Source organism: Urocitellus parryii, chromosome 4 (assembly GCF_045843805.1).
Source record: "Urocitellus parryii isolate mUroPar1 chromosome 4, mUroPar1.hap1, whole genome shotgun sequence".
NCBI lineage: Eukaryota > Metazoa > Chordata > Mammalia > Rodentia > Sciuridae > Urocitellus > Urocitellus parryii.
This window is the reverse complement of record NC_135534.1, coordinates 197,338,591-197,361,238: the sequence shown is the minus strand read 5'-3', so window position 1 is coordinate 197,361,238 and position 22,648 is coordinate 197,338,591. Positions and strand designations below refer to the sequence as shown.

General features: G+C 47.7%; 1 protein-coding gene across 4 annotated transcripts in view; it reads left to right on the top strand.

Annotated features, from left to right (window-relative positions):
* The window catches only part of Cdk5rap2 (CDK5 regulatory subunit associated protein 2), a 181,016-nt gene that overhangs the window by 142,157 nt on the left and 16,211 nt on the right, over positions 1 to 22,648 (top strand). For all 4 annotated transcript variants that reach the window (XM_077797085.1, XM_077797084.1, XM_026408635.2 and 1 more), the window contains 7 exons: positions 5,969 to 6,017; positions 8,683 to 8,855; positions 13,326 to 13,445; positions 17,057 to 17,173; positions 19,058 to 19,226; positions 20,160 to 20,284; positions 21,366 to 21,611. In XM_077797085.1, the coding sequence (XP_077653211.1) occupies positions 5,969 to 6,017; positions 8,683 to 8,855; positions 13,326 to 13,445; positions 17,057 to 17,173; positions 19,058 to 19,226; positions 20,160 to 20,284; positions 21,366 to 21,611 (999 nt within the window). The remainder of the gene's footprint in view (positions 1 to 5,968; positions 6,018 to 8,682; positions 8,856 to 13,325; positions 13,446 to 17,056; positions 17,174 to 19,057; positions 19,227 to 20,159; positions 20,285 to 21,365; positions 21,612 to 22,648) is intronic.

Genomic DNA, 22,648 nt, shown 5'->3' with positions numbered 1-22,648 from the left:
GCTCTCCCACAGAGCCGCAGCCTGAAGTCATTATCTTTGTCCCTCTCCCTTACACCTATTGGTATTACTCTCTGGTCCCCCTTTCTCTCTTAACCCCGTTGGGCTTGGGCTTTCCACCATTCTCGCCTTTCCACAGAAGGGCGCTGGTTAAGTCACCAGCAACTTCTGCTTTGCCAGATTCAGTGGTCATGTCTTCTCTCAGACTACAGCATTGTTGGCAGGTCCACAGCTCCCTCCTTGGGGAAAGGCTTTGCTCACCTGGCCTCTAAGGGGCCCCGTTTAGAGTTCCCGCTCCTCTGCCCTCCGCGGCCCTGGGTCTGGCCAGTCTTCATCCCTTGCTGCAGTTTGCACTAGTGTCCCGTGCCTGCTGCCCCAGCCCACCTCTGTGCCTCCACCCTTGCCCAGCACAGTCCATTTCCACACAGTTGTCAGAGCGACCTTTAACAATGTCAGGCAGACCATGTCCCTTCTCTGCTTAGAAATGAGAGGCTCCTTTGAGTCAGTGGGAAAGTACAGATGTGTCTTCTAAGCTGGCCCCGTACTGCCCGGCTCTGCCCCCTCCTCCCAGCCCAGCCGGCTCTCCCTCCCCACCCGCTGTGGCCTTGCAGCTGCCCCGTCTGCCTGAGAGGCGCCTTCTCCAGGCCTCTGTGGGTTCTCTTCTCTCTGGTGACCCTCAGCAGTTCTTGCCTTTCCCAGTTGTTTCCCTTCTGAGAAGGGCCTCTGACGACTATGTGAACAGCCAGCATCCCGCCCGACTGCTGGCCTTTCTTCTCCCCTGGCCCTGCTCTGTGTCCTCTCTCCTGCTTGCCACCACCTGTCGTTGGCCTGGGAGTCTGCTTGCCCTGCTGGGCTCTGGGCCCCCCAGGCGCACGGACCTTGTCCCATGTGTCCGCTGCTATAGCACTAGGACATAAGCAGCCTCCGTGTAGAGGGCACGCAGTGCACGTCTGCTGGGACCAGAGTGTGCAAGTGAATCCCAGTTTCATAGCCGAGCAGAGCGTGGCCCAGTGGGAGGAAGCCCCCCTCTGTGAGCGTTTATGGAGTGCACGGCAGAGCTGGCGGTTCAGTTGTGTTCCTCTTGGTGTCATGCATGTTATTTGATTGAAATTTCACAGTGACCTTGGAGGGGAGGATGAATCCAGTTTTACTTACGCTGAACTGAGCTTCAGGAATGTCCTTGCACATCTAGCACGTGGGTCTCGCAGGGAAGAGCGCAGTCCCGGGGGTGGGCTGAGAGCTCTGGCTCCCCACCCGCGGGCTGTGGACCTTCAGCACTTCATGAGAAAATGAATTTCTTCACCTGTGAACCTGGCATGCTGATCCCAATTCACAGTGTTGTGTTAAGGGTTGAATTAAATCATGGACGTGAAGCCACGGCCATCGCTTAGTAGGCGGCTCTCTGGGGCCTAGCGCTTCTGGCATCTTACTCCTGCAGCAGTCTATTTTCTAGGAGATTTAGCCATAACCAAATAGTGGCACTCAGAGGCACAGCTCACTTGGGGGAAACCAGGATTTGATTCTGTTCTTCTGTCTTCTTATGTAGACGACACGTGGTCCAAGAGGGTCCATGTTTGCTCAGTTCCATTCCAGGATATGAGAAGGGATGGTTTGCTCGTCTGGGTGTCGTCAGTGCTTTTCCCAAAGAGCTGGCAGAGGCTGAGTTTTCTAGTACTAGTTCCCCAGTACCTTTGAGCACAGGGTATAAGAACACTTGGCTTTTCCTAGCTTTATAAAAATGCACCCTCTTTTGGCTGCTTTCAGATAAGCTGGTTTTCATCTTATTAGTGGGGAAATAACTGGGCGACTGACAAAGCTGTGTCTCCCAGGCCCAAGGTGTGTCCCTGTTTCTTTCCTTCCTGAAGCCCTCACCCTGTCCTGGCAGTGCCAAGCCAGAAGGGAGCGTACCTTGGCACTAGCTTGCCACCCTGCCCCACCATGGAGCTGCCCCTTGCTTTACTTTTCAGTTACTGACTTTGACCACCCAGGGAAGTCCCACTTCTTGTTTGCTGTGGGTTCTGGAGGCAGGAGCATGCCAGGAGTAGCAGACGCCACACATATAAAACTTTATTTTCTTCCCCAAAAGACCTAAAAATTCCAGAAACCTCATTACAGCTTCTTTTGGTAAAGAGGAAAATGTAACATAGAGGCAGGTCTTTTCTTAGATGCCATGTAAGGGTTCTGGTTCCTGAATTAGTATGTAGTTTTAGTCCCATGGCTTGGGTTCTTCAAAATTTAAATACCAGCTTTTAAAAATCAATACAGAACATTACATGTTTACTGTGGAATAACACATGACTAAACTCTTGTAATTGCATCATTTACACGGTAATGCATGAACACCCTGGAGCTTACATGCCTAGATCTTTTTAACGTGTGTATTTTTTATGGAAACACAACTATTTGCAACTTATCACTTTGTTTTCTCTGAAGTTTTAGTTAAATAACCCGTATGACACCATTAATAATATTAATGTACACTTTAAAGTTTAGTGGCCCCAAGAGCATTCTTGTGTGTAAAGGTACCACAATTAATCCTTCCCCATTAGATGGACATGTAGGTTATTTCCAGTTTGGGTGCTATTATAAAGAACACTGAATTGGAATCTTTGTGCATGTCCTTGGCATTTCTTTCATAGTGTTTAGATGGTAGAATCTAAGGAGTAGGATGATAGCATGGTTTCTTAATGCTAATCAGGGAGAGAACTGGAATTCCTCTTTAGCTCCATGAAACTAGGACTCCCCTGTAGGAGTCTGGAATTCTGCAAGATTTGGGGCGGTATGTACCTTTCTCTGGGGTGAAGGTCTGTAGCTTTTAAGTGCCCCAAGAGGGCTGGGACACAAAATAGATCAGTGACTGTTGTCGACTCGGCTATGGCTCTCAGCACAGAGGTTTGAGTTCAGACCCCAGCTTCATGTGCCACTTACTCCTTGGGGTCAGGTTTCCTCTGTGGGGATAGAGCACCTGTCTTAACAAAGTTGCTTGAAGGATTAAATGAGATGAGCGAGTTTGGTGTCCTGCTTGGCAAACAGTGGGCACTCAGGAGCTGGCCGTGATGACCCAGGCTGTCAGATCAGATGGAGGGTTTTGGCTTTTAATTACCCCTGCAATCTGCTCTCCCCAGAGCCCCTTAGCTTTTTCTTACCTTTATAAAGTAGTTCTTCCTGCCTCAAAGATATAGCTCCACTCCTCCTCCCCTAAATTTCCCCGGCAGCTATGCTGGATTGTGCTTGCCTCCACAGCCACATGCTGCCCTTTATCTCAATATTGTCATCTAATTGTCTTCTGGGTCCATTGTTCCCACTCAGATGTGAACTCTTCAAGGGCAGGATGGCTCCTAGCCTTCTCTGTATTCTGGGTCTAACGGGGTACCTGTGTCCAGTTACTAATGAGATGGAAAGGAAGAAATATTTGGGTCACATTGGAGATGCCAGTCTATGGTGTGTGACTGCACCTTCTCTGGCCTATGGGGGCTTCTTCAATGGCAGCTGTGTACAGGATGGATTAATGTGCAGAGGAGACTGGGAGGGGGTGTTAATCTGTCAGTCTGTCTTGCATCATGGTCTTGTTTGGAAATGAAGGGGACAACTGGGTGTTTTTTTATTTGTAAAGATGAAGTCCCCCCACTGCCACAGACTGCACAGCTTTTAGATGTAGCAATAGGATTTGCCTGAGAGATGGCAGCAGCATTTTCATGACATGAATCCCAAGCATTTGGAATAGCCTAACAGATGGTTTCCTGTCACCTGTGTGAAGGCAGTTTCCACCAAGAAATTCAATGCATCAGTTGTTATGATCTCTCTCTGAATCCCACAATGACCATTTGTCATTGAGTTTTAAAGAACCCTGTTGTGATAGGGGAACATGTGGGATTCTATTGTTGTTGAGTTATTGTAAGTTCCCCAAAGAGTCTTTGTTTGAAAAAGAGAGAACCCATGCTGCTGGTGGCATTAGGGTCACCTCCTTCTGTGGCCACAGGTTTTGTTAGGAATGGAGGAGAGGTCTTTGATGGGTTTATGGTCAGGAGACTCAGGATGCTTAAAGCCTGCCTCAAACCAAGGGTACCCACCCTGAGAGGTCCTGAGGGAGGTGTGCACTGAAGAACACTGATGCGTGTGGAGCGGGGTCTCACCTGGCTGTTTGCCTGGTGGTGCATTAGAACTCTTAAGCTCTTGGGAAGGCTGGGCTGGAACAGATGGTTCATCCTCGGGGTTGACTGGGTCAAAGTCTATCATCAGCTGAATGTTGGAAGCAGCCCTAGTGTGGACATGTGATGAAAATGGTGATTGAGATATTCCCTAACATACAGTCGTCCTTGCCCATGAGGGTGGGTTGCGATCTGGGACTTACGGTCAAGGTCTTCGAGTCTGACTGGATCGGCTGTGGCTTTCCCCCTTGAGAGGTCTGCCAGCCTCTCCCTGCCTTACAAGACATCAAAATATCTTTACACTACTTTGGCTGGGCACTTTGTGATGGTACTAGCTATGAGGCTGCCCCCACCTCCCTTACTTATGAACTGGAAAACTCAGTAATGCTAGAGTGAGAATGGGGTGCCTTGAGAGAGCTGGACATGAGCCCTCCTGGACTCGGCTTCTTGGCTGCACGACGGAGATGCTAAGGCTGTGCTTGAGGGATTATCAGGAGGCCCAGAGTCATACCCAGTGCCTGGTGCCGGCTCGCTCAGGCCCATCTGATTCCTTCCTGGTGGTGCAGTGCCCTTCAGTGCCCTGCTGTGGAGGATGGCTTTCAGGCCTTTATGTGCCACTGGCTCTTGGTGCCCAGGCGGCCAGCCAGCTAGGGTAGAGCGTGAGCTCGGTTGGCCATGCCGGCGCCTGTGAGTTGTAGGTGGGAACCGCGAGCCATGAAGCAAGCAGACAAGCTCGGGATCTTCTCCCTGTGCTGCGGTGTTGGAGAACTTTTCCTTTTAGGAGTAGTTTTGAAAATTGTATGTGTGGGTGCAGTTTAATTATAGTCTCATTTTTCAAGTGCTGCTGTAGAAGGGTTTGTTTTTTTCTTTAGCCATGCGTCAGTTTCTTCAAAGAGCTCATCCCGGTCTGCAATTTCCAGGGTTCTGAAGTATTTTAAAAATAAAGTTGTTAGCCTCTTTGAAATCTGGGCTCATGCTTCCTTTCAAACAGCAAATGATGACATGCAGGAATAGAGCAGCACGTCTTTCGCCCAACAACATTCTGAGCTTTATTCTGTTTTCTTTTGTCATCCCCTTTCGTCCTCTCCCCGCCGCAGACAGTGGTTTTTTCAGCTCACTCGAGCACTCCTTTGCCCAGTAATCTTAGTTCTGAGAGTCTTTCCTAGGAAATAATTTAAATGCAGATAAAGCTGCATGCACAAAGCTGTTTATTTCATTTATTTATTAAAATGAAAATTTGGAGATGACCTAAATGTTGAATAGGGAACTGGCAAAAACTGCCAGACTATGACGTGTGTGCCTACAGTGGAATATTAGTGTGGCCATTAGGGCTGAGGATTCCAAAGCAAATTTAGTAGGAAAAATGCTTATAATAAAGTACAAAGTGAAAAACTTAAGTCACTACAGCATCATCTCTGCCCAAATGCATGGAAGAAAGAACCAAAGGCAGCCCAGTCACAGGTCTGTGGGCGTTCAGGAGGGCAGGGAGCTTTCTTGATTCTATTGTGCATTTCCTATAATGAGCATATGTTCTGATAGTATCAGAATTTTAGCGAAGGAAAAAGAATTACACCCAGTGATGCTATTGTGATTGCTTTTTGGATTCAGTGCTGTCCCCTGGAACCAGAGCCAGCCTAGTGATAAAGCAGGAATCTCTTGCCGCCATCGTGCTCTTGCGATTCCCACTTTCAACATCTGGCTTGTTGTAAAAAGTGTTTAAACCAACAAGACAATGCCCCTGCACATGTGTGAGCAAGAAATTATTAGGGATCACTTTTTAAAAAAATGGTTTCCTTCTTTCTTAATGTTATTTCTGCTTCTAGGAAAATCATCTGGAGTGGAGCTGAGTCCCCAGAATGAGCCGATGAAGAGGTGAGTTTAACATTTGTTAAGAAGAAGACTTTCTGGGACCTCTGTTTGGGTTTGCCTCTTTTTTTTTTTTTTTTTTTTTAATATTCTAGCTGCCTTCCATTCTATAAGTTTTCTGCTTCTTGTAACTAAGACATAAATACCTATAGAACTGACTATGGCCGAGCAAAGTGAAGAGGCCACTCAGGGTGTCCTGAACCCTCCATTCATTTGTTCCAGGTCACTCCTGGTATTTCTGTCAAGGATTTGAATCAGATGATATATTGCTTCTGTTGGCTCCTGGGGCCTGCAGGATGAAAGTTCCAGACTTCCTAACCGGGAATCTGAGCCCTCCTCAAGCTGACTGGTCCTCTCTGCTCCCCTCCACACTGTTCCCTTCTTGTGGTGTACCCCATGCTCTTCCATTGTCTCCCCCACCCCCACCATAGCTGTGCACGAACTGTGCCCCCTGCCTCCCTCCTCATGTAGTGTGAAAGGGGCTGGAGTGAACGTGAACCAGCCCTCCCTGTACCCTCCTCCACCACACCCGGGCCAGTTATTCCTGCTTCCTCTGCAGGAAGTCTCATTCTGAAGACTCTCCTGCTTTGTGTTGTGTGGATGCTCAAGAGCACCCCAGCCCTGTTCTGATAGTTTTGGTACTTGGCATGTAATTGCATTACAGCACTTGCCTTTCCACTTGGAAAAGACCACTTGGTGTGTCTTACCTTTCCACTCCCAGAGTCCTCAGAATGAGAGAGGAGCTGACCAGCATTGCAGGGTATTTGTACGTGTCAGCTGCTGCCTTAGGTGTTTCACACTTATTACTTTTGACCCTACAAAGTGAACGTTTTTATTCCCATTTTAGGGTGAGGAGGCTGACAAGTTGCCTGTTTGCCATTGAAAGGCAGAGCTAGGATTTGAACTTGGGTCTGTCAGAATTGAACACCTGTGCTCTTACGGTTACTCTACATTGTCTTTGGAAGGCAGTGACAATATGTGAATTGTAGTCCTTTTTAGCTTGCCTCTGTGGCTGTAGCAAATGCCAAGGTCTCATCCTCCTGTTACTTGTAAAGGCTCTGAATGCTATTGACACTGGAGGGAACCTTCTTTCACTTTAAATGATGTGGCCCTTTGGACTCCTAGGGGTAAAATAAAGAAATAGAGACAGTCTGGAATGCCGAATTTTAGATTTTATTGTCATCACCAAGGCCATCAGCATCCTTACAGCAAGCACGTAGGAGGTTCACAACTCACTGGAGGACATTTTAATCAGGTCTTCTATGAATGTAAAAGATATACTTCTTCTCCTCCTGCAGTAGCGCCAGAGACCCCGCCCAGTTCACCCCACTACTTCCATCCTTAGGATGGCAATCACTTCCCACTGGCAGGACGTGGAGAGGGTATGGAAGACTCCATCTTAGCTGAGCTCTGCAGGATGAGAGTGAAGGGCCCAGGGCTGTTGGGAGAGTGTCCCTGTCTGAGGGGAGGGAAGCTTGGCCCCTTTGAGCAGGGATCCTGGGTCAAGGCCTGAGAGGCAGGCTGGGCCTGTTGGTCTTCAGAGGCTGTGACGACTGTCCCAACACTCTTCTGCAGGAGGCAGGGAGTTGATGAGCAGGGCAAGCTGGGGCTAGACTTGGCCAGATTCATCATTTTGGAAGCTGACGAGTTTGGAGAGCCTTTTAGCCTTCCTCAACCAGTGCTCACCCCTCTCCATTTCAGAGGATTTCTTCTTCTCCTTCTGTCCTCTCTTTGTCAGTGGCAGGCTCAGCCCTCACATGGGTCACTCCTAAGCTAATTAAACGGCTGCCCTTGGCCCACTCTGTACTCCTGTGGGCCCGCGGTGAGCCTGAGCATCCATCAGGCTGTCTGGGCAGAGCTGCATCTGGTGTTTACCTGCTAATGAATGCGTTGCAGCTTCGGAGTCCTCTGCTCTTGTCTGAGCTCATGAATAATGAGACTGTGGCCACTGACAAGAAGTAATGGGAAAGTTGGAGAGAAAGGAGCTTAAATCAAGGAGCTTATCTATAATGGAGATTCACAGGAGCTTTTCACAGTGTTCAGGCTGCTTTTCCTTGTGGCTTAGGTGGTCCTCAGGAAGTACTGGTTAATAACCACATGATTGCCAGAACCATGCCATTGGGGCCTGTGTGGGGACCTTGAGGGTTCTGAGATTTTTTAATCCATAATGCTGTTTCATGGCTTTGGGCCAGAATCCCACATTGTCCCGGGGCCTTGGAGCCAGACAGGCCTGGTTCAGATCTGGGAGGTGCCACTTACAAATGGGCACAGTGGCTGGTTTATGCTGAGCCACCGCCTTTCTGGCTCTATGGAGGACAGCACTCCCTTCCTCAGAGGGGGCCCGGGAGGCCCAGGCCAGACCCAGGCTGCTTCGTCAGAGTGGGCACTTGGGAAGCAGCTGCTGCGGACGCCTTTCCTCTCTTGTAAGCCAGACTTTGGGACAGCTACAATCCCTTCACTTTCCCTTCCTCCTTGGCTTCAGATTCAAGCACATGGAGCCCTTCTTGTTTTTAGAGTGTCATTGCTTAATGTAGTAAGGAAATGAAAGGGCTGACAGAAGTCACACACGGGACAGTTCCGAAGGGAAAGTAACCTCGAGGGTCCTGATGTCACAGCCCTGCTTGGGATCTTAGTGCAGGAAATGGTTTGTCTTTCAATCCCTACCATTAAGGACTGAGGAACACAACGTGGACTACCAGCGTCTTCTACCCGAATCTCCCGGGCCTTTCTCCTCTCATGTGCTGTCTGATGATGAAATATCCGAGAAGTCCTTCCTCTCCCGAGAACAGAAGCAAGACAGCGTGTCCGGGCAGACTTCAGTCATGGCAGACCATTTTTCTCAAGGTAAGCTAGCTTTATTAAGCCTCGTAAACGTGGCTGTGTTTAAACACTGACCCGCTGTCTCGCCCTAGTGGCTGGAGTGTGGTGACATTTGACTGTTTCTCAGATGAAAGGAGATCCTGTGAGGACTGGAGCTGGTCATGGAGTGTCATTTATCACCAGAGAAAACCGTGGTGGTGAAAGTGTGGGTGACTGGGAAAGGGTGTGTGGTTTTGAGTGAAGACCTGCCCTGGACTTCCCGTTTCCTTGCTCCTGTAATCGTGGTGTGGAGAGCCCTGGAGCTGCAGCAGTGCGAGTGCGGTTAGTGCCCAGGGTTCCTGTCACTCCTCTGCACGCAGGCTCACTCTGAAGACTCTCTGCTTTGTGTTGTATGGATGCCTAAGAGCGCCCCAGCCCTGTTCCGATAGTTTTCTACAGTGCAAAGTTTGTGATTCTGTGAATCCACCTGTTTCTCTCTAGTGTGACCCTTGGCCCATTGGGCCAGGCCGTTGGCTTAGTGCATTCAGTCTGCTGTAGCAGAGTACCACAGCCTGAGTGGCTCACAAACAGCAGGAACTTGTTTCTCACAGTTCTGGAGGCTGGAAGTCCAAGATCAAGGTGCTAGCCAGCATGGCTGGGTTCTGGTGAGGGTCCCCTTCCAAGTGGCAGACTTCTCACTGTGTCCTCACATGGAACCAAGAGAGCAAGAGAGCTGTCAGGGGTCTCTGTTTGGGGGCATTGATCCCATTCATGAGGGTTCCAGCCTCTTGATGTCATCCCCTCCCAAGGGCCACACCTCCTAATGCCATCACTTGAGAGCTGAAGGCTTTAGCAGATGACCTTGGAGACACAGACATTCAGCCCATAACACTCTTGTTCTGCCTTTGACCTTGGGCTGAGTTCAGCCAGCCTCCCTGGGAACCTGCTCTGATCTCCCGTTTGCTTTTTCTGTTCTTGTAGTCTCTCTCTTTGGGATAAGAAGTAGGGCTTTGTGTTTGTAATTCAGTTTGCTTCAGAGAGTCCAAGGATTATATAGACCAGACCAGATAGACTGGCCATCAAACTTCCTGCAAAGGGGCAGGAAGAAGATGTTTTAGGCTTTGCAGGGTCAAGGGCCCTGTGGCAGTTGTTCAGCTCTGCTGTCACACATACAAGCAGCCCCTGATGTGAGTGGCAGAGCTGTGTTCCTGTGAAACTGTGTTGATAGAATGGAGATGGGCTAGTATTGGCCACAGGCAGTGGTTTCCAGCCCTTTGGTGGTATAGATTCTAGTTGTCACAGTCTCTGGTCTCTCTTCTTCTCTGGGGGTTAGTAACAGTACCACCATGAGTTCTATAGCACAAACCAGACACTGGCACCTTCTTGCTAAAAGCTTTATTGATACTTGGTCACATAGGTCATTATTAAAAAAAATTTTTTTGAAGCCATATGTAAACAACAGAACTCTTTTTTTTTCATATGCAATTTTACAGGGTGGCCCCATTCAATATGGCAAAGAAACCCAGTGGAGCCTTTGCCCAGTGGTGGCCTCTGAGGCTCCTCTAGGACTTTGAGGGCCCAGAGGAACATGGTATAGATATACCTGGAACATGATCTGTACAGTCTCAGTGTGTCTCAAAAACCAGCTGGAGTCCTCCAGCAGCCGGTTATTTGGACCTCATTTATTGGGATTTCTGCCAGTGTCCCTCTGCTATTTTTTTGTAAGTTTCTGAGTAGTTAATTCCTCCTGGTCATTTCTGGCTATAGTCCTGCCTTTCCCTAGTTTTTAGGTCAGACTACAGATTGTTTCCCTGGCCTTAGTGTACCTTCTTCTGCGCTATATCAACCCAGTGTGGGACTCAGTCCCTTTCCAAGAACCCCCGGGACCACTAATCTGCCTTTGGGCAGACTTGATTGAGCAGGGAGGAAGCAGAAGGAAGGAGGTTGTTGCCTTGCAACCCAAGTAATGTCGAGTGGCCTATGTGAGGTCCTGCTTCCTTAAAGCCCTCCTGCTGCGGGGCTGGAAGATGCCCTCCTCCTCTTGCCTACCCCCTCTTTCTCCCTTCGCCCTGTCTCCCTTACCTGGTTTTGTTTCCATCGTGGAGCTGTTAGGCCTCTCTTCCCCTGGTGATTCATGCCTGGGCTCTCTGGTGCCCTTTTGGTGGATCACCAGGCAGTTCTTGGATGGAGACAGTGTTCTCTGGAGCTGTGCTCATGTGTCACTGTTGTCCCTCTTGGCCAGCCCTTCTCCAGCCTTTTATTCTCTGCATCTGGTTTTCATTTTGTCATGCTAATAATCTGTGGAGAGAGAACATTTACTATATTTTCTTGTCTCACATTAAATTGCGTCTAAGCTTCCTGACATGCTGTTATATAATGTCATTTTTCATGGCTTTAGAATAGTCCATTGAATGACTGAATTGCAGTTTTCCTTATGTTTCCCTGTTGCTGAGTGTTTCAGCCATTTCCAGAATTTCACAATTGTGAACAGTGCCGCCGGGAAGCTTTCCCCTTATTGGGGGCATTTTTTTTTTTAACATTAATTCGATAAATTGGAACTACCAGGCAAAATGATACATGCAATTATTTATCTATCTATTTTTGGCAGTTGCTTCTTACAGGATTTATGGCTTTAAAGAGGTAGCATTTGTCAGAAGGATTTATTGTAAGAGATGTTTTTCTCCCATTTTGTGAAGGCCAGTGTAGTGTTTCCTTCTACCTTGGCTGCATAATTAATGATGGTGTCCAGTTCAACTGGGAGTGTTTTTTTAAGCCCCAGTGTTGTTTCGGCTCCTGGCCAGACTCAGTGGAAGCTGACTTGACTATGGCTGCAGAGCACTTACCAGCACAGAGCCAGCAGTGAGACTTGGTAAACCAGCGAAGAAGGTTGCAGTCAAAACCGTTAAGGTCCTGGCTGCCTCCAGCCTGTCTGGGCCCTGGAAGAAGATCTGCAGGGCAACCGGGCGGGGACAGGAGGTACAGTGCAGGGTGTGTCAGAGTGCGGTACACATGGAGTCCTTCAGAGCTGGGCTGCCGCGGGAGCTGCAGGCATCCACCAAATTACTTGCCACACTTCTGGCATTAATAGCAGATAGCTGAAGGTCTGGGAATTAAGTCATCTCATAAACATTCAAATTCATGGCAAAATTACTATTTAATTAGGAAAAGATCTGTAACATTGTGCTACTTTTAAATGAAAGCCATTTTGGAGGAATTAAAACTGGGTCATAACATTAGTATAATGTTTTAAAACAAACATTACGAAGACATACTGAGTGTACCCTAATTGATGAATTAAAGACATTAGTTTTGCCTTTGGATACTTAATGTGATTATGTTTTAAACACTGACTCTAGAAACCTATCTCTAGATTGAAACTGGGTTTCCTCCTTTCTTTGTTAAAGTGATGTTTCAGAGGATGAAAACATAATACATGCCCATTTTAGGAAATTCAGGAAACTTAGATCTTTATCTATTATTATTATCTTAAAACATAGTGTAAAATTTTAAAAAAATCAAAAATCTTTCATCCTACGGTAACTATTTTCAATATTCAGTGTATCACCTTCTTTTGTACATTTGTCTTTTCTGTTTGGGAAGGTTTTATATGGAGCTGTGATCATGCTGAATAGCCAATTTTGTTTGTGTTTTTAAAAATTTTCACATGATAATATGATAATGATAACCCTTTCATAATATAGTATTATACAGTTTTCATAACAATTTTAATAGCTATGTAATACTGAATCATAATGAATATACTACAGTTTATTCAACAATTTTAAGTATTTCAGTTTTTACTGTTGCATTCTGCCAAGATGAATATTTTCATGTGTTCTGGAAAATGCTTGCCAGCATCTCTGGCAATTTCTTGAAATTGAGCCCTAGAAGTAGAATTATTTGGTAAAAGACATTGAAACAAGCTTCTCTGAGGCTAATGATACAAAGAGCCCCAAAAGGTCATATGCATTTATACTTGCGCTAACAGGGTATATTCTTGAGATTACCCTTCTTGTAGCCATTCTCAGTGGCATTGTTTTGCTTTATTTTTCAGTCTTAAATTAATAAGTAATAACCAAATAAACACATTTCTTTAAAAAATTAGTCTCAAAAATATCTGGATTCATTATGAAGGTGGTTTAATCAACTCTCAGGCAATCTAAGCAGACCTGAAAGTGATCTGTTGGTTTCACCATAAGGAAGATTTTAAATTAATATTTGATATTGAAAAGAATAAAAGGCTCCATTAGCGTTAGCATTAAAATTGTATGGAATATAATTTTTTCGTGTGATGTAAAATTGCATCCTATTGGAGGGCCATAGAGAACCATCACAGAGCTGTGTCTGTGGGCCACGGACAATAGCCCAGCTCCCCAAGCCCAGGGCAGGATTGCCAATTGCTATCTTAACACATCTGATACTGTTTGGAATTTCAAGATCCCTGCATAGTCTATAAATTATTCAATTTGTTGGGAGCTTCAGACTTTAAATTAAAAATGCCCTTCCTTCCTCTAGACTTACTAATGGAACACATACAGGAAATTCGAACTTTGAGAAAACGTTTAGAAGAATCTATTAAAACAAATGAGAAGCTGCGGAAACAGTTGGAACGGCAAGGGTCTGAGTTTGATCAAGGTAAGGAAGGACCTTCTCACAGGGCAGTGCAAACCCTGAGTGCTTCACATTTGCCCAACTGAGCAGTCTGTGGACAGTGATGTCTCCATCACTGCCCAAACCTGCCACCCCTGTTCTCCTGAATTGTGGTTGGCCCCTCACTGGACTTTGGAAGCTGTAGAGATGTAGATAGGTATGCAAGGGGAGAACAGGGCATATTTTGTCTTTTTGTCAATAACGGATTATAAAAATGTCAGCATTTTAGCAGTCTGGTAAATCTCCCATGCCAATCAAAAAGGTCACCAGTATTCCTGTATAACTATGGTTAGCTCTGAGTGAAATGATCTTCCATGAACACTAAACATATTTTCCCCATAGGTAAGACTTTCACATAGGTCAAAAATTAGCGCTTCCATTCTATCTGTTAACACTGTCCTCTCTGCCCCGCCCCACACTCTTGTTGTTTTTCTTCTGTATCTTTCTAGTGATTTTTAGAATGCAAATACAAATATATATTCTTATTCTCCCTCTCATCCAAAAGTTAACATACTGTGCATCCACTGTTCTGACCCATTTTTCATTGAACAGTGTATGTTGACTTCTGTCCTTATTCTGCAGAGAGAACCCTCATTCCATGAAAAATGTACCCTTAGCAGCTGGTGTTCTGGGAAAGGCCCGCCTTTGTTTGGGTGGGGGCCGACCTGGGTGGAGGTCCTGACTCCTCTCTTTATTGCTTCATGGCTTTGGGCAGCTCACCCACCTCCCCACCTCCCAGCCTCAGTTATTTCACAAAATTGAGTCACTGCAAGATGAGATGAGCAGTGCCCTGAGTAGGCTCTGCTTGTGCCTCATTCACTAAGTGGCTGCTGTCACCATTAGTATCAGTGTTATTTACTATTTTATTTATTTCATAACATGACCAGTTTAACATTTAAACTGGTCCAGTGAGCATGGGCCCTAATGTCATTCCCATTTTTAGAGGTGAGATTACTGACTTCAAGATAGTGCTTGATAGCGGCACTCAGTCCCCCGTCCCCTAGTCTACTTATCCTTCCTCAATCACCCACTGTGGCCATCGGTTAAGAAGGACATCTTTTCAAAAGTACTTTGTATGCTCCAGTTCTCAAGGTAAACAGTGGTTCTATTACTTCTCCCTTTCCTTCCCCCCATTCACTCCGCCCCCACACTGCCTCCTCCCCTTCTGGCCCCCAAGGAAATTGATTATGAGTTATTAGTCATATCAAACTCAGGAAAGAAATACACGCCTGGGCCCTTCACATTTACTCTTGGTAATGCTTGAATTAGATTCATTTTGTTTTACATTTTCCCTGGCAAATCCAATTATAGAATTATTTGGGGGCTCAAATGGCCACCAGCTACAATGGAGCAGGCAATTGCTCTAGAGAGTAATTCCCTCTGATGGGAAGGTTTACAAAAATGCATTCATAAAGTATTTACGCTGGTGGAAAGACATGCTGTTCTCACCATGTTGTCACTGTCTCTGACAAGACAAAGAAATAAAAGGGGCCCCGCCTTCCCCTGCTGTGAAATGTTCATCTTGGGAGGAGGTTTGAGAAAGGCAGGAGTCCTTACAACCTTGAGGTGGAAGTTTCTACATGCCAACATCCGATGCAGCAGAGCTTCCAGATGCTGCTCGTTATCCAGGTTTTCTGTAATGATGACATTCAGAGGAAGAACTGGCCTCCTGGTCTCAAAGTGCACCCTGCTAGTTCCGGTTTGACTCTCAGATTTAGACTGTTGGGAACTGGTCCATGGCCTGGCTGTTCCTTTGGAAAGCAACTGCCTTGACTTGGGTCACTGTAGACCTGGGTAGTTTTTCCTGCTCATTCATATTACTCTTCAGTCCTGTTTTGGCTCCAGCCTATCATTAATCGTGCTATTACTACAAATGGTAATAGCAGTAACTGTAACAGTACCAGTCACTTTTATTGTGCTAATGAAGACTGAGGGACCTTATGTGACTTGCCTGAGGTCTTGTGGTTATTAAGAAGCCAGAGCCATAGTTCAACCCAGGTGTCTCTGAAACAGCACCAGAGTTCCTGGGGGAGAGTGGAGAAAGATGGTGGAGAGAGATGTTTGTGAATTAAAAGGTTGGTCAGTGAAAAATTAGCAGGAAAGGAGGTTGTACTGCAGAGAGGGGCGGGCACACGCCTCTCGAGAGCTCAGTGTCCTTCCTTATGAGGAGTGAGAGCGTTAGAGGTCATCACTTGTACACCAGGATGTTTTCCATTGCAGATAGCAAAATATGGGTAAAAACTGGTGTAAATGATGGGGGTTATGGGGGTTATGTTTCTTACACAAGAGATCCAGAGGCAAGTGGTTCTGAGGCAGGGGTTATGACTCAGTGACATCAACACTTAGAGATGGTGTCTGTGGTAACTATGGTGGTTATGAGGTTCCCATTCTCTGTGGATGGTGTATGAAGCATGGAAGGAAAGAGACTCCAGTCTTTACTCTGTCTTCCTTTTGTAGTAAGGGGAAGTCTGCCCTGAAGCCTCTGAAGGTCTCGTTGGCCAGCAGAGACCCATGACCATGTCTGGCTTCAGGGTAGCTGGGCAAGCAGGGGCTGGCATTGGGTTGCAGCGTAGCAAGTGGACTCAGTATGGAAGCCATGTGGACGAGGTGCCCTGCACACAGTAGGTGCTCTCCTGAGGGAGCATTGTAGTGGTGCAGACAAAGAAGCGCCTGGCATGGGGAGTGTCATCTAAGCTGGATGTAGAAGAAGGGTAGGAGTTCAGCAGTGGACGACAACATGGTGAAATCTTCACAGTGAGGAGTAGCCTTCTCACAGTTTGCCTAGCTTTTGACCCTGACCTTTATAGCATATACTCAGAGACTGTGAATTTAGCTAAGAATTGAAGGTGTCTTTGTCAGGCAAAGAAGGAACCTCATTCTGCAAGGGGAGTGACCATATGGTGTGCCTGGGGCCCAGAAGTGGCCCCGTTTGACTGCATTTAAGGGCCTTAAGGTTCTGAATGGAGAGGGGTGCAGTGTGCCAGGAGACTGGGAAGTTTGGACCTTGTGTTTTGATTGTCTTTTGCAGTACTGGGCCATTAGAGGTTTTTGAGCAGAGAATTACAAGAAAGGATTGTATTTAGGATGACAACACCATGGGCAGAGGGTAGGGCGGCCAGGTCAGAGCAAAGCCTGAGGCCTGAAGGGTGGGGACAGGAGAGACACTTGGGTGCTTGGCATCTTGGGAAAGCAGCAGCAGCGTGTCTGGGCTCAGACCGGGTCTTGTGGTGGTAGTGCCCCTGAGGCAGGGCACAGGTAAGAGAGCGGTGAAGGGGGCAGTTCAGCAGGGTGGAGGCCCAGCAGACCCTGGGTGCGTGAGTTTGCACTTTGGGAGGTTGAGACTGTCACCCACTCACCCACCCCGTCCCTGGCTCCTGGTGCGTTCACCTCAGGGGTGGTAAGGCCTGGGTCCCCTCCTGCCACCTTTTCAGGCTCACTCTCATTTCCCTTTGGGCTCTGAAATAACTTGGATGCTTCCCAGGGCTGATTTTCACTGCATGTTTTGTTTCCTCAGTGTTCAGAACTCCTTTCCAGGAAGTTCTATCCATACTGACTTGGAGATGGTCCCTGAAGTGCTTCTGCTTGTATTTTAATAGGGGCTACAAACATTTTGGCTTATGGTTCAGAGCTGCACAATTCTCTCACCTCAGAGATTAATTTCCTGAGGAAGCAGAACCAGACGCTCAATGCGATGCTCCTGAAGGGGTCTCAAGGTAAGAAATAGAGGAGCTGCCTGCAGCCAGGGCCCCAAAGCCTCCATGCCAGGCAAAGAATGCAGGTGTTGGAGTTGGAGCAACCTAGGTTGAGTCCTGTGGCCCTGTGACAGCTTTACAGGGTGTCATTGTCACAACAGTCCTGTGAGATATTCCTATGTTGTAGTTGAGAAAAATGTGGTACAGGAAGGTTAGGGGATACCTCATAGGGCTGTTGTGACAATCAAATTGCACAAAGCTCTCAACACAGTGTCTTTAAGGGTCTCAGCAAACGTTACTGTATTTCCTTGTCACTCATGCCCTCTACACAGCCACCTCTCATTTGTCTTGGTTCCCAGTGGAAGAGAAAAGGGCTGGGAATGGTTTACTCAACCAGAGATTTCCAACAACCAGCAGAGTTTCATCCAGCGGTTCTTAAAAAGACCCTCTTTTAGTTCTTTCTATATGGAGCTTAGCTCCTAAGAACCTGCCTTATGCTACATTTTAGTGCTTAAAACAATTTTGGAACGAGATATTAGTATCCCTGTTTTCCACAAAAGAAACGAAGGCCTAGGGAATTGCCCTGCCAGTGGTCACAGAGCTAGACGGTGGTTGGGGCTGGAACTTGGGCCAGCTTACCTGCTTTCCCCAGAGGATACTGATGTGATTTGGGTTTTAGAAATGAAGTCGGGGCTTTGGAATCATTCATTCTGCAGACATCCCCCAACTCCAGTTCTGAGTCAGGGCCGATTACAGAAATCAGTGAGTCCTGGTCCTTCTCTCAGGCTCTTGGGGTCTAATGGGAGAGACATCCAGACATCCCACAGCAGGCCAGCATGAGGAATGGCCCTGATGAAGCTGGTGCAGGGAGACAGGACCCCGAGAGACTGGTCATCAAGAGCCTAGTCTAGAAGGATGAGGAGGGGTTAGCCAGGGTAGCTCAGGGTAGAGAACCGGGACCTTTGAAATGGAAGGGAGAGAGCAGGTCCAGCCCCGCTCAGAGGTGAGGAGCATACAGGCTGGCCAGGAATGATGGACAGCTGTGCCTGCCTCTGCCACTTACTGGCAGTGTGGCTGCAGGGAAGTCTTAACCTCATTGATCCCCAATTTCCTGCTTGTAAGATGGCAGAACAGTAGTGCCTCCCTCAGAGGTTTGCAGTGAAGGTTAACTATGTTGGTGTGTGCGGGTCTTTACGTGACACCTGTGCAGTATGCCGTGCCATGGCCGTCCCACCATCCCTCTGCTCACCCCTCACCCATATGGGTTCTTTCAACTCCAGCCTGCGTACAAAACCCTGTGCTGACCCTTTTCTTCAGCACAGCACATGTGAGGAAGCTGAGACACAGAGACGTAGAGACCCTTGCTCAGGGTCCTGTAGTCAGTAAATGAAGGAGCAACCCTTGAACCCACCACCCTGCCCCCAGCACCCTGCTCTGAGCCTCTTTGTCTTCTGCACCTCTGGAGAGGGTTTTGCACCTCAGGAGAGTTAAGGCCCTCACAGAGGGTCCATTCTGCACAGCTCTGCTGGCCTGTTGGGAGGCAGGGAAGGCCGCGCCCTTTCCATACCTGCCGCCAGAGTTTGGGGCCCTGCTTCTTTCTTTCTAGTTTCTACACAGTTGTGCTCTATGCAAGAAAAGTAACCAGGTTTGCAGGGCCCATTATTTAATAGAAAATTAAACAGGCCCATTTTATGCCAGTGACGTTTAATCTGCAGCCTTGATGTTGACAGATTTATCTGCCCAAAATGCATAAGATAATTGGAACACCAAAATCATAAATGTCAGATTAAATCTCATTCCTTTTTGTATTCTTGGAGTGCTCAAACTGAAGTGCTCTATCTGCGTAATAAGGTTGGAAAAAAACAAATGGTGTCCCTTCTCAGTGGCACTTTTTGGTGTTTGCAGATAAACAGAAAGAGAATGAAAAATTACGAGAGTCCCTCTCCGGGAACGTGGCGAGCCTGGAGCGCCTGCAGCAGGAGCATGCCTCTGTGCGGGGAGAAAACGAGAGGCTGCGGAAGGAAGTCGGCGAGAGGGACAGGCTCAACCAGCAGCTGAGCCAGGAGCTGGACAGGTGGGGCCTGGTTCCCCGCCCTGATGGCCCCCGCAGCCTGGCTCTGGGGGTGCAGTCCCAGGGTGAGGCACACTAGCCTCCCTCCTAATGTGCAGGGATGGACAGAAGCATGCCATATATCTGGTGGGCGTGAAATATGGGGAATGATCATCTAAAGAAGGAGGGGTGGGGTGGGCTGTTGTTCTCCATCTTTCCATCTCTGTAAAGGTGCCCTTTGGGTGGAGAGCCCCAAGGAGGGTGTGATACTGCAACCCTCTTGGGAAGTTGTTTGGCAGAGGGCACCCGGCCCGAGGCAAACAGGGGGCCTGTTCATCTGGAGGAGAGGGCGTGGTAGGGGCAGAGGGCATGAGGTGGCCAGAATCACATAAGGCCTCCTAGCTGCAGAAGGATTTTGGTTTTTACTCTGAGTGGCATAGGAAGCCACTGGGAGATTCCCAGCAGAGGAGTGACATTTTCAAAGGATCCTATTGCTCCCTCTTTTGCAGTTTTCCCCTTAGACTCACATCCTGTGTTTTCAGTTGTTCGTGTTGGCTCCCAGCAGTGCCCTGCTCCTTCAGAGCTCCCATCACCACCTTGGCTGCCCGCGCTGGGTGGTGATGTAGATAATCCGATGTCTTTGCCGGCAGGCGGTCCCAGTGTAGGTCCTAGCTCCGCTCTGAGCTGTGCACCCCTGGGTAGGGGACACAACCTTTTGAACTTAACCTCCTCTTGTCTCTGAATCGAGGATTACAGAGCACATTCCTTCCAGGGTGTCTGTGAAGATTATAGGAAAGAGGGTAAAGGGCTGGACACGGGGCCCTTGGGAAACAGATCTGCAGTGCAATTCTTAAACCATGCTGTTTTTGTCCTCACTCTTCTGGCCGAGTAGCGTGGGGGATGAGTAAGCCACCTTGGAGTGCAGTTAACCTCTCCTCCCCACGGTGGGCGTTGCAGGGCACAGAAGGAGGTGAAGTGGAGGCAGCAGCTGCTCTCACAGAACCACAAGTTGCTCCAGTCTCTCCGCGTGGAGCTGAAGGTGTATGTGAGGCTGGACGAGGAGCACCAGAGGCTACGGCAAGGTACTGGGCCCTGGGGACCAGGCTCTTTATGTCCCAGAGCTGTGAGCTCACGGGCACAGCCTGTGGCAGGAGCAGCAGGCCAGGGCTCTGGCTCCATGCCCTTTCTCCAAATGCTGTCATCAGACTCTGCGTGACCCTGGGGTAAACGTGGTTTATTTGAAGCCAGCTCTTTGGCCTACTTCTCTTAAATAGGAGCAGGAAACATGGAAGGACATAGGCTCAGGCATCTGCCAGCTCAGTTCTAGAGTGTCACTCCCTCGACCTGGCTGTGTGTCCTACAGCAGGTCACCTCACCCTTTGGGCCTATTCCTGCCTTGGGAAACATGTCTGTTAAAATCCACCGTGTGGAGTTGTAAAAGTTGAACAGATCATGTGTTGAAGCGCCCTAACATACTCCCCGACACACAGTAGACGCTTAAGAAATAACTTTCATTACAGGTTTCCTGCTAGTGTGTGTTTCTTTTTGCCCGTTCATTCAGCAAACAGTTACAGTGCCTACCATGTGCTGGACCTTGTTGGCCCTGGTCTTGTCTGTATTTCAAGAGAGATACCAGATCAGAGTGACTCAAGTATAAGGTCTAATGTTTCAGAATCAATTTTGAGGTGAAGTGGGATTTTTTTAAACTAATTTTCCAGATGGTTTCTCCCTATTGAAAGTTTATCTAGAAAAGGGTCATCTCACAGCTTTCATTTCTTCTCAAGTTGCTTCTCTTATTCTTGCTGTTGTGCCTTTTTAATATACTGCGGCTCTTAAAATCATCCCCTTTCATTCTATAATTCCAGCCCAAATAGATTTTATTACTACTAGACATAATTTCAGGGTTTGGTGTGCAATTTGCTAGGCTTTTATGGCCAGAAGTGAAAATTAATTTCCAGCTCTTATTTAGCCTGTGGAATAGCAGCAATTAAGTCAGCCAATATTTTTGTTTTTAAAGTCGAGTTGTTATTTTAAATTGTACCTAGTTCTCAGTAAGGGGGAGGTCGATGGTGGTGTGCGGATTGAAAATGCCATTGAGTTCCTTTGATGGCTGACCCTTTATTTGTGGAAGATGTCAAGACTTCCCTCTGCACATGTCCACAGAGACTGGAGCAGAGGCACCAGAAGGCTGGAAGGGGCAGGAGCTTCTCAGTGACCTGCACGACCTCCTGACGGAGATCCAGGCTCTGCGGGCACAGTTGGAAGGGGGCATCAAAACCAATAGCACCTTACAGAGCAAGCTGGAGGAGCAGCTGGCACAGGGGGAGAAGAAGGCCCAGGAAGGAGACCTCAGTCTGGCTGTCCAAGCCCCGGGTGTCCCCGATTGGACCCTACAGCTAGACAAACACGGTATGGCATCTGCACTTCTGTGTATTATGTGTGAACTTCTGAGTGATGCCCCTGCCCACGGAGATGTCCTTCCATGGACAGTAGATTCACTGCACCCTCGGAGCCCGGCGCCTGACCGCTAATTAACTGTTACCTCTGGCACAATGGCATACTCTGGGTGTCTTGGTTCTCTGGAAGTGGAGCTTGGGCTTCTAGCCACCCTGATGGCCTCCAGTCTTGTTCCCTCGTATCTATTTCGTCCTGCCCATTCCACTCGGAGGCTGAGAAACCTCTTTAGTCCTCTTGTTACCCTTCAAAGAGAACCCAGCCTCTTACTCTGACTTGCAGTGCCCTCTAGGTCTGGGAAGCCTCCTGGTAGGGAACACCTGGGCCTGTTTTGCGTTTGCTGGTGGCCTGTCAGCCCTGGAGAGTTTGTGAGGGGAGCAGAGAGAGGACCAGACAGACATTCCTGCCCCAGCCCAGCCGAACCCAGGACAAACCAGCAAGTGGTCGACTCAGTGCCCCTGACCAGGCAATCCCTTTTACTGTGTAGACAAAGGAATTGGAGCTGAGAGTGACATGGCACTATTCATTTCAGCTCTCAGTCCAGAGCTGTTCCTGACCCCACCCGACCTGGAGCCTCAGGTGCCTGGAGATTGTCATTCTGATGCCCATAAGGTGACTGTGCGTGTTCAGTGGAGCGAGGAATATTGACATGCTTTATAGGCAAGGATTGTGCAAAAGTTTATCATCACTTAGATTGAGAATCAAGTCTATTGCCTTTAATTTTGAAAGTTCAGATGTCTTAAGGAGCACCCAGTCAGCTTTAGCACCGTCATTGATTGGTTCATTGATTTCTTCTTGATAAGGATCTTAAAACTTTAACCAAAAAGATGATGTAACAATATAAGGAAAAAAGGTTGGGAAAAGAATTCTTCGCATATTTTTCTTCATTTGTGGTGTGCGGATATTTTTCTTCAGGCTTGAGTTTATATTGTTCAAATTGTTTTTTGTACCATTTTTCTGTTTGGGGGCTTTTTTGTACATTTTGTTTTTTA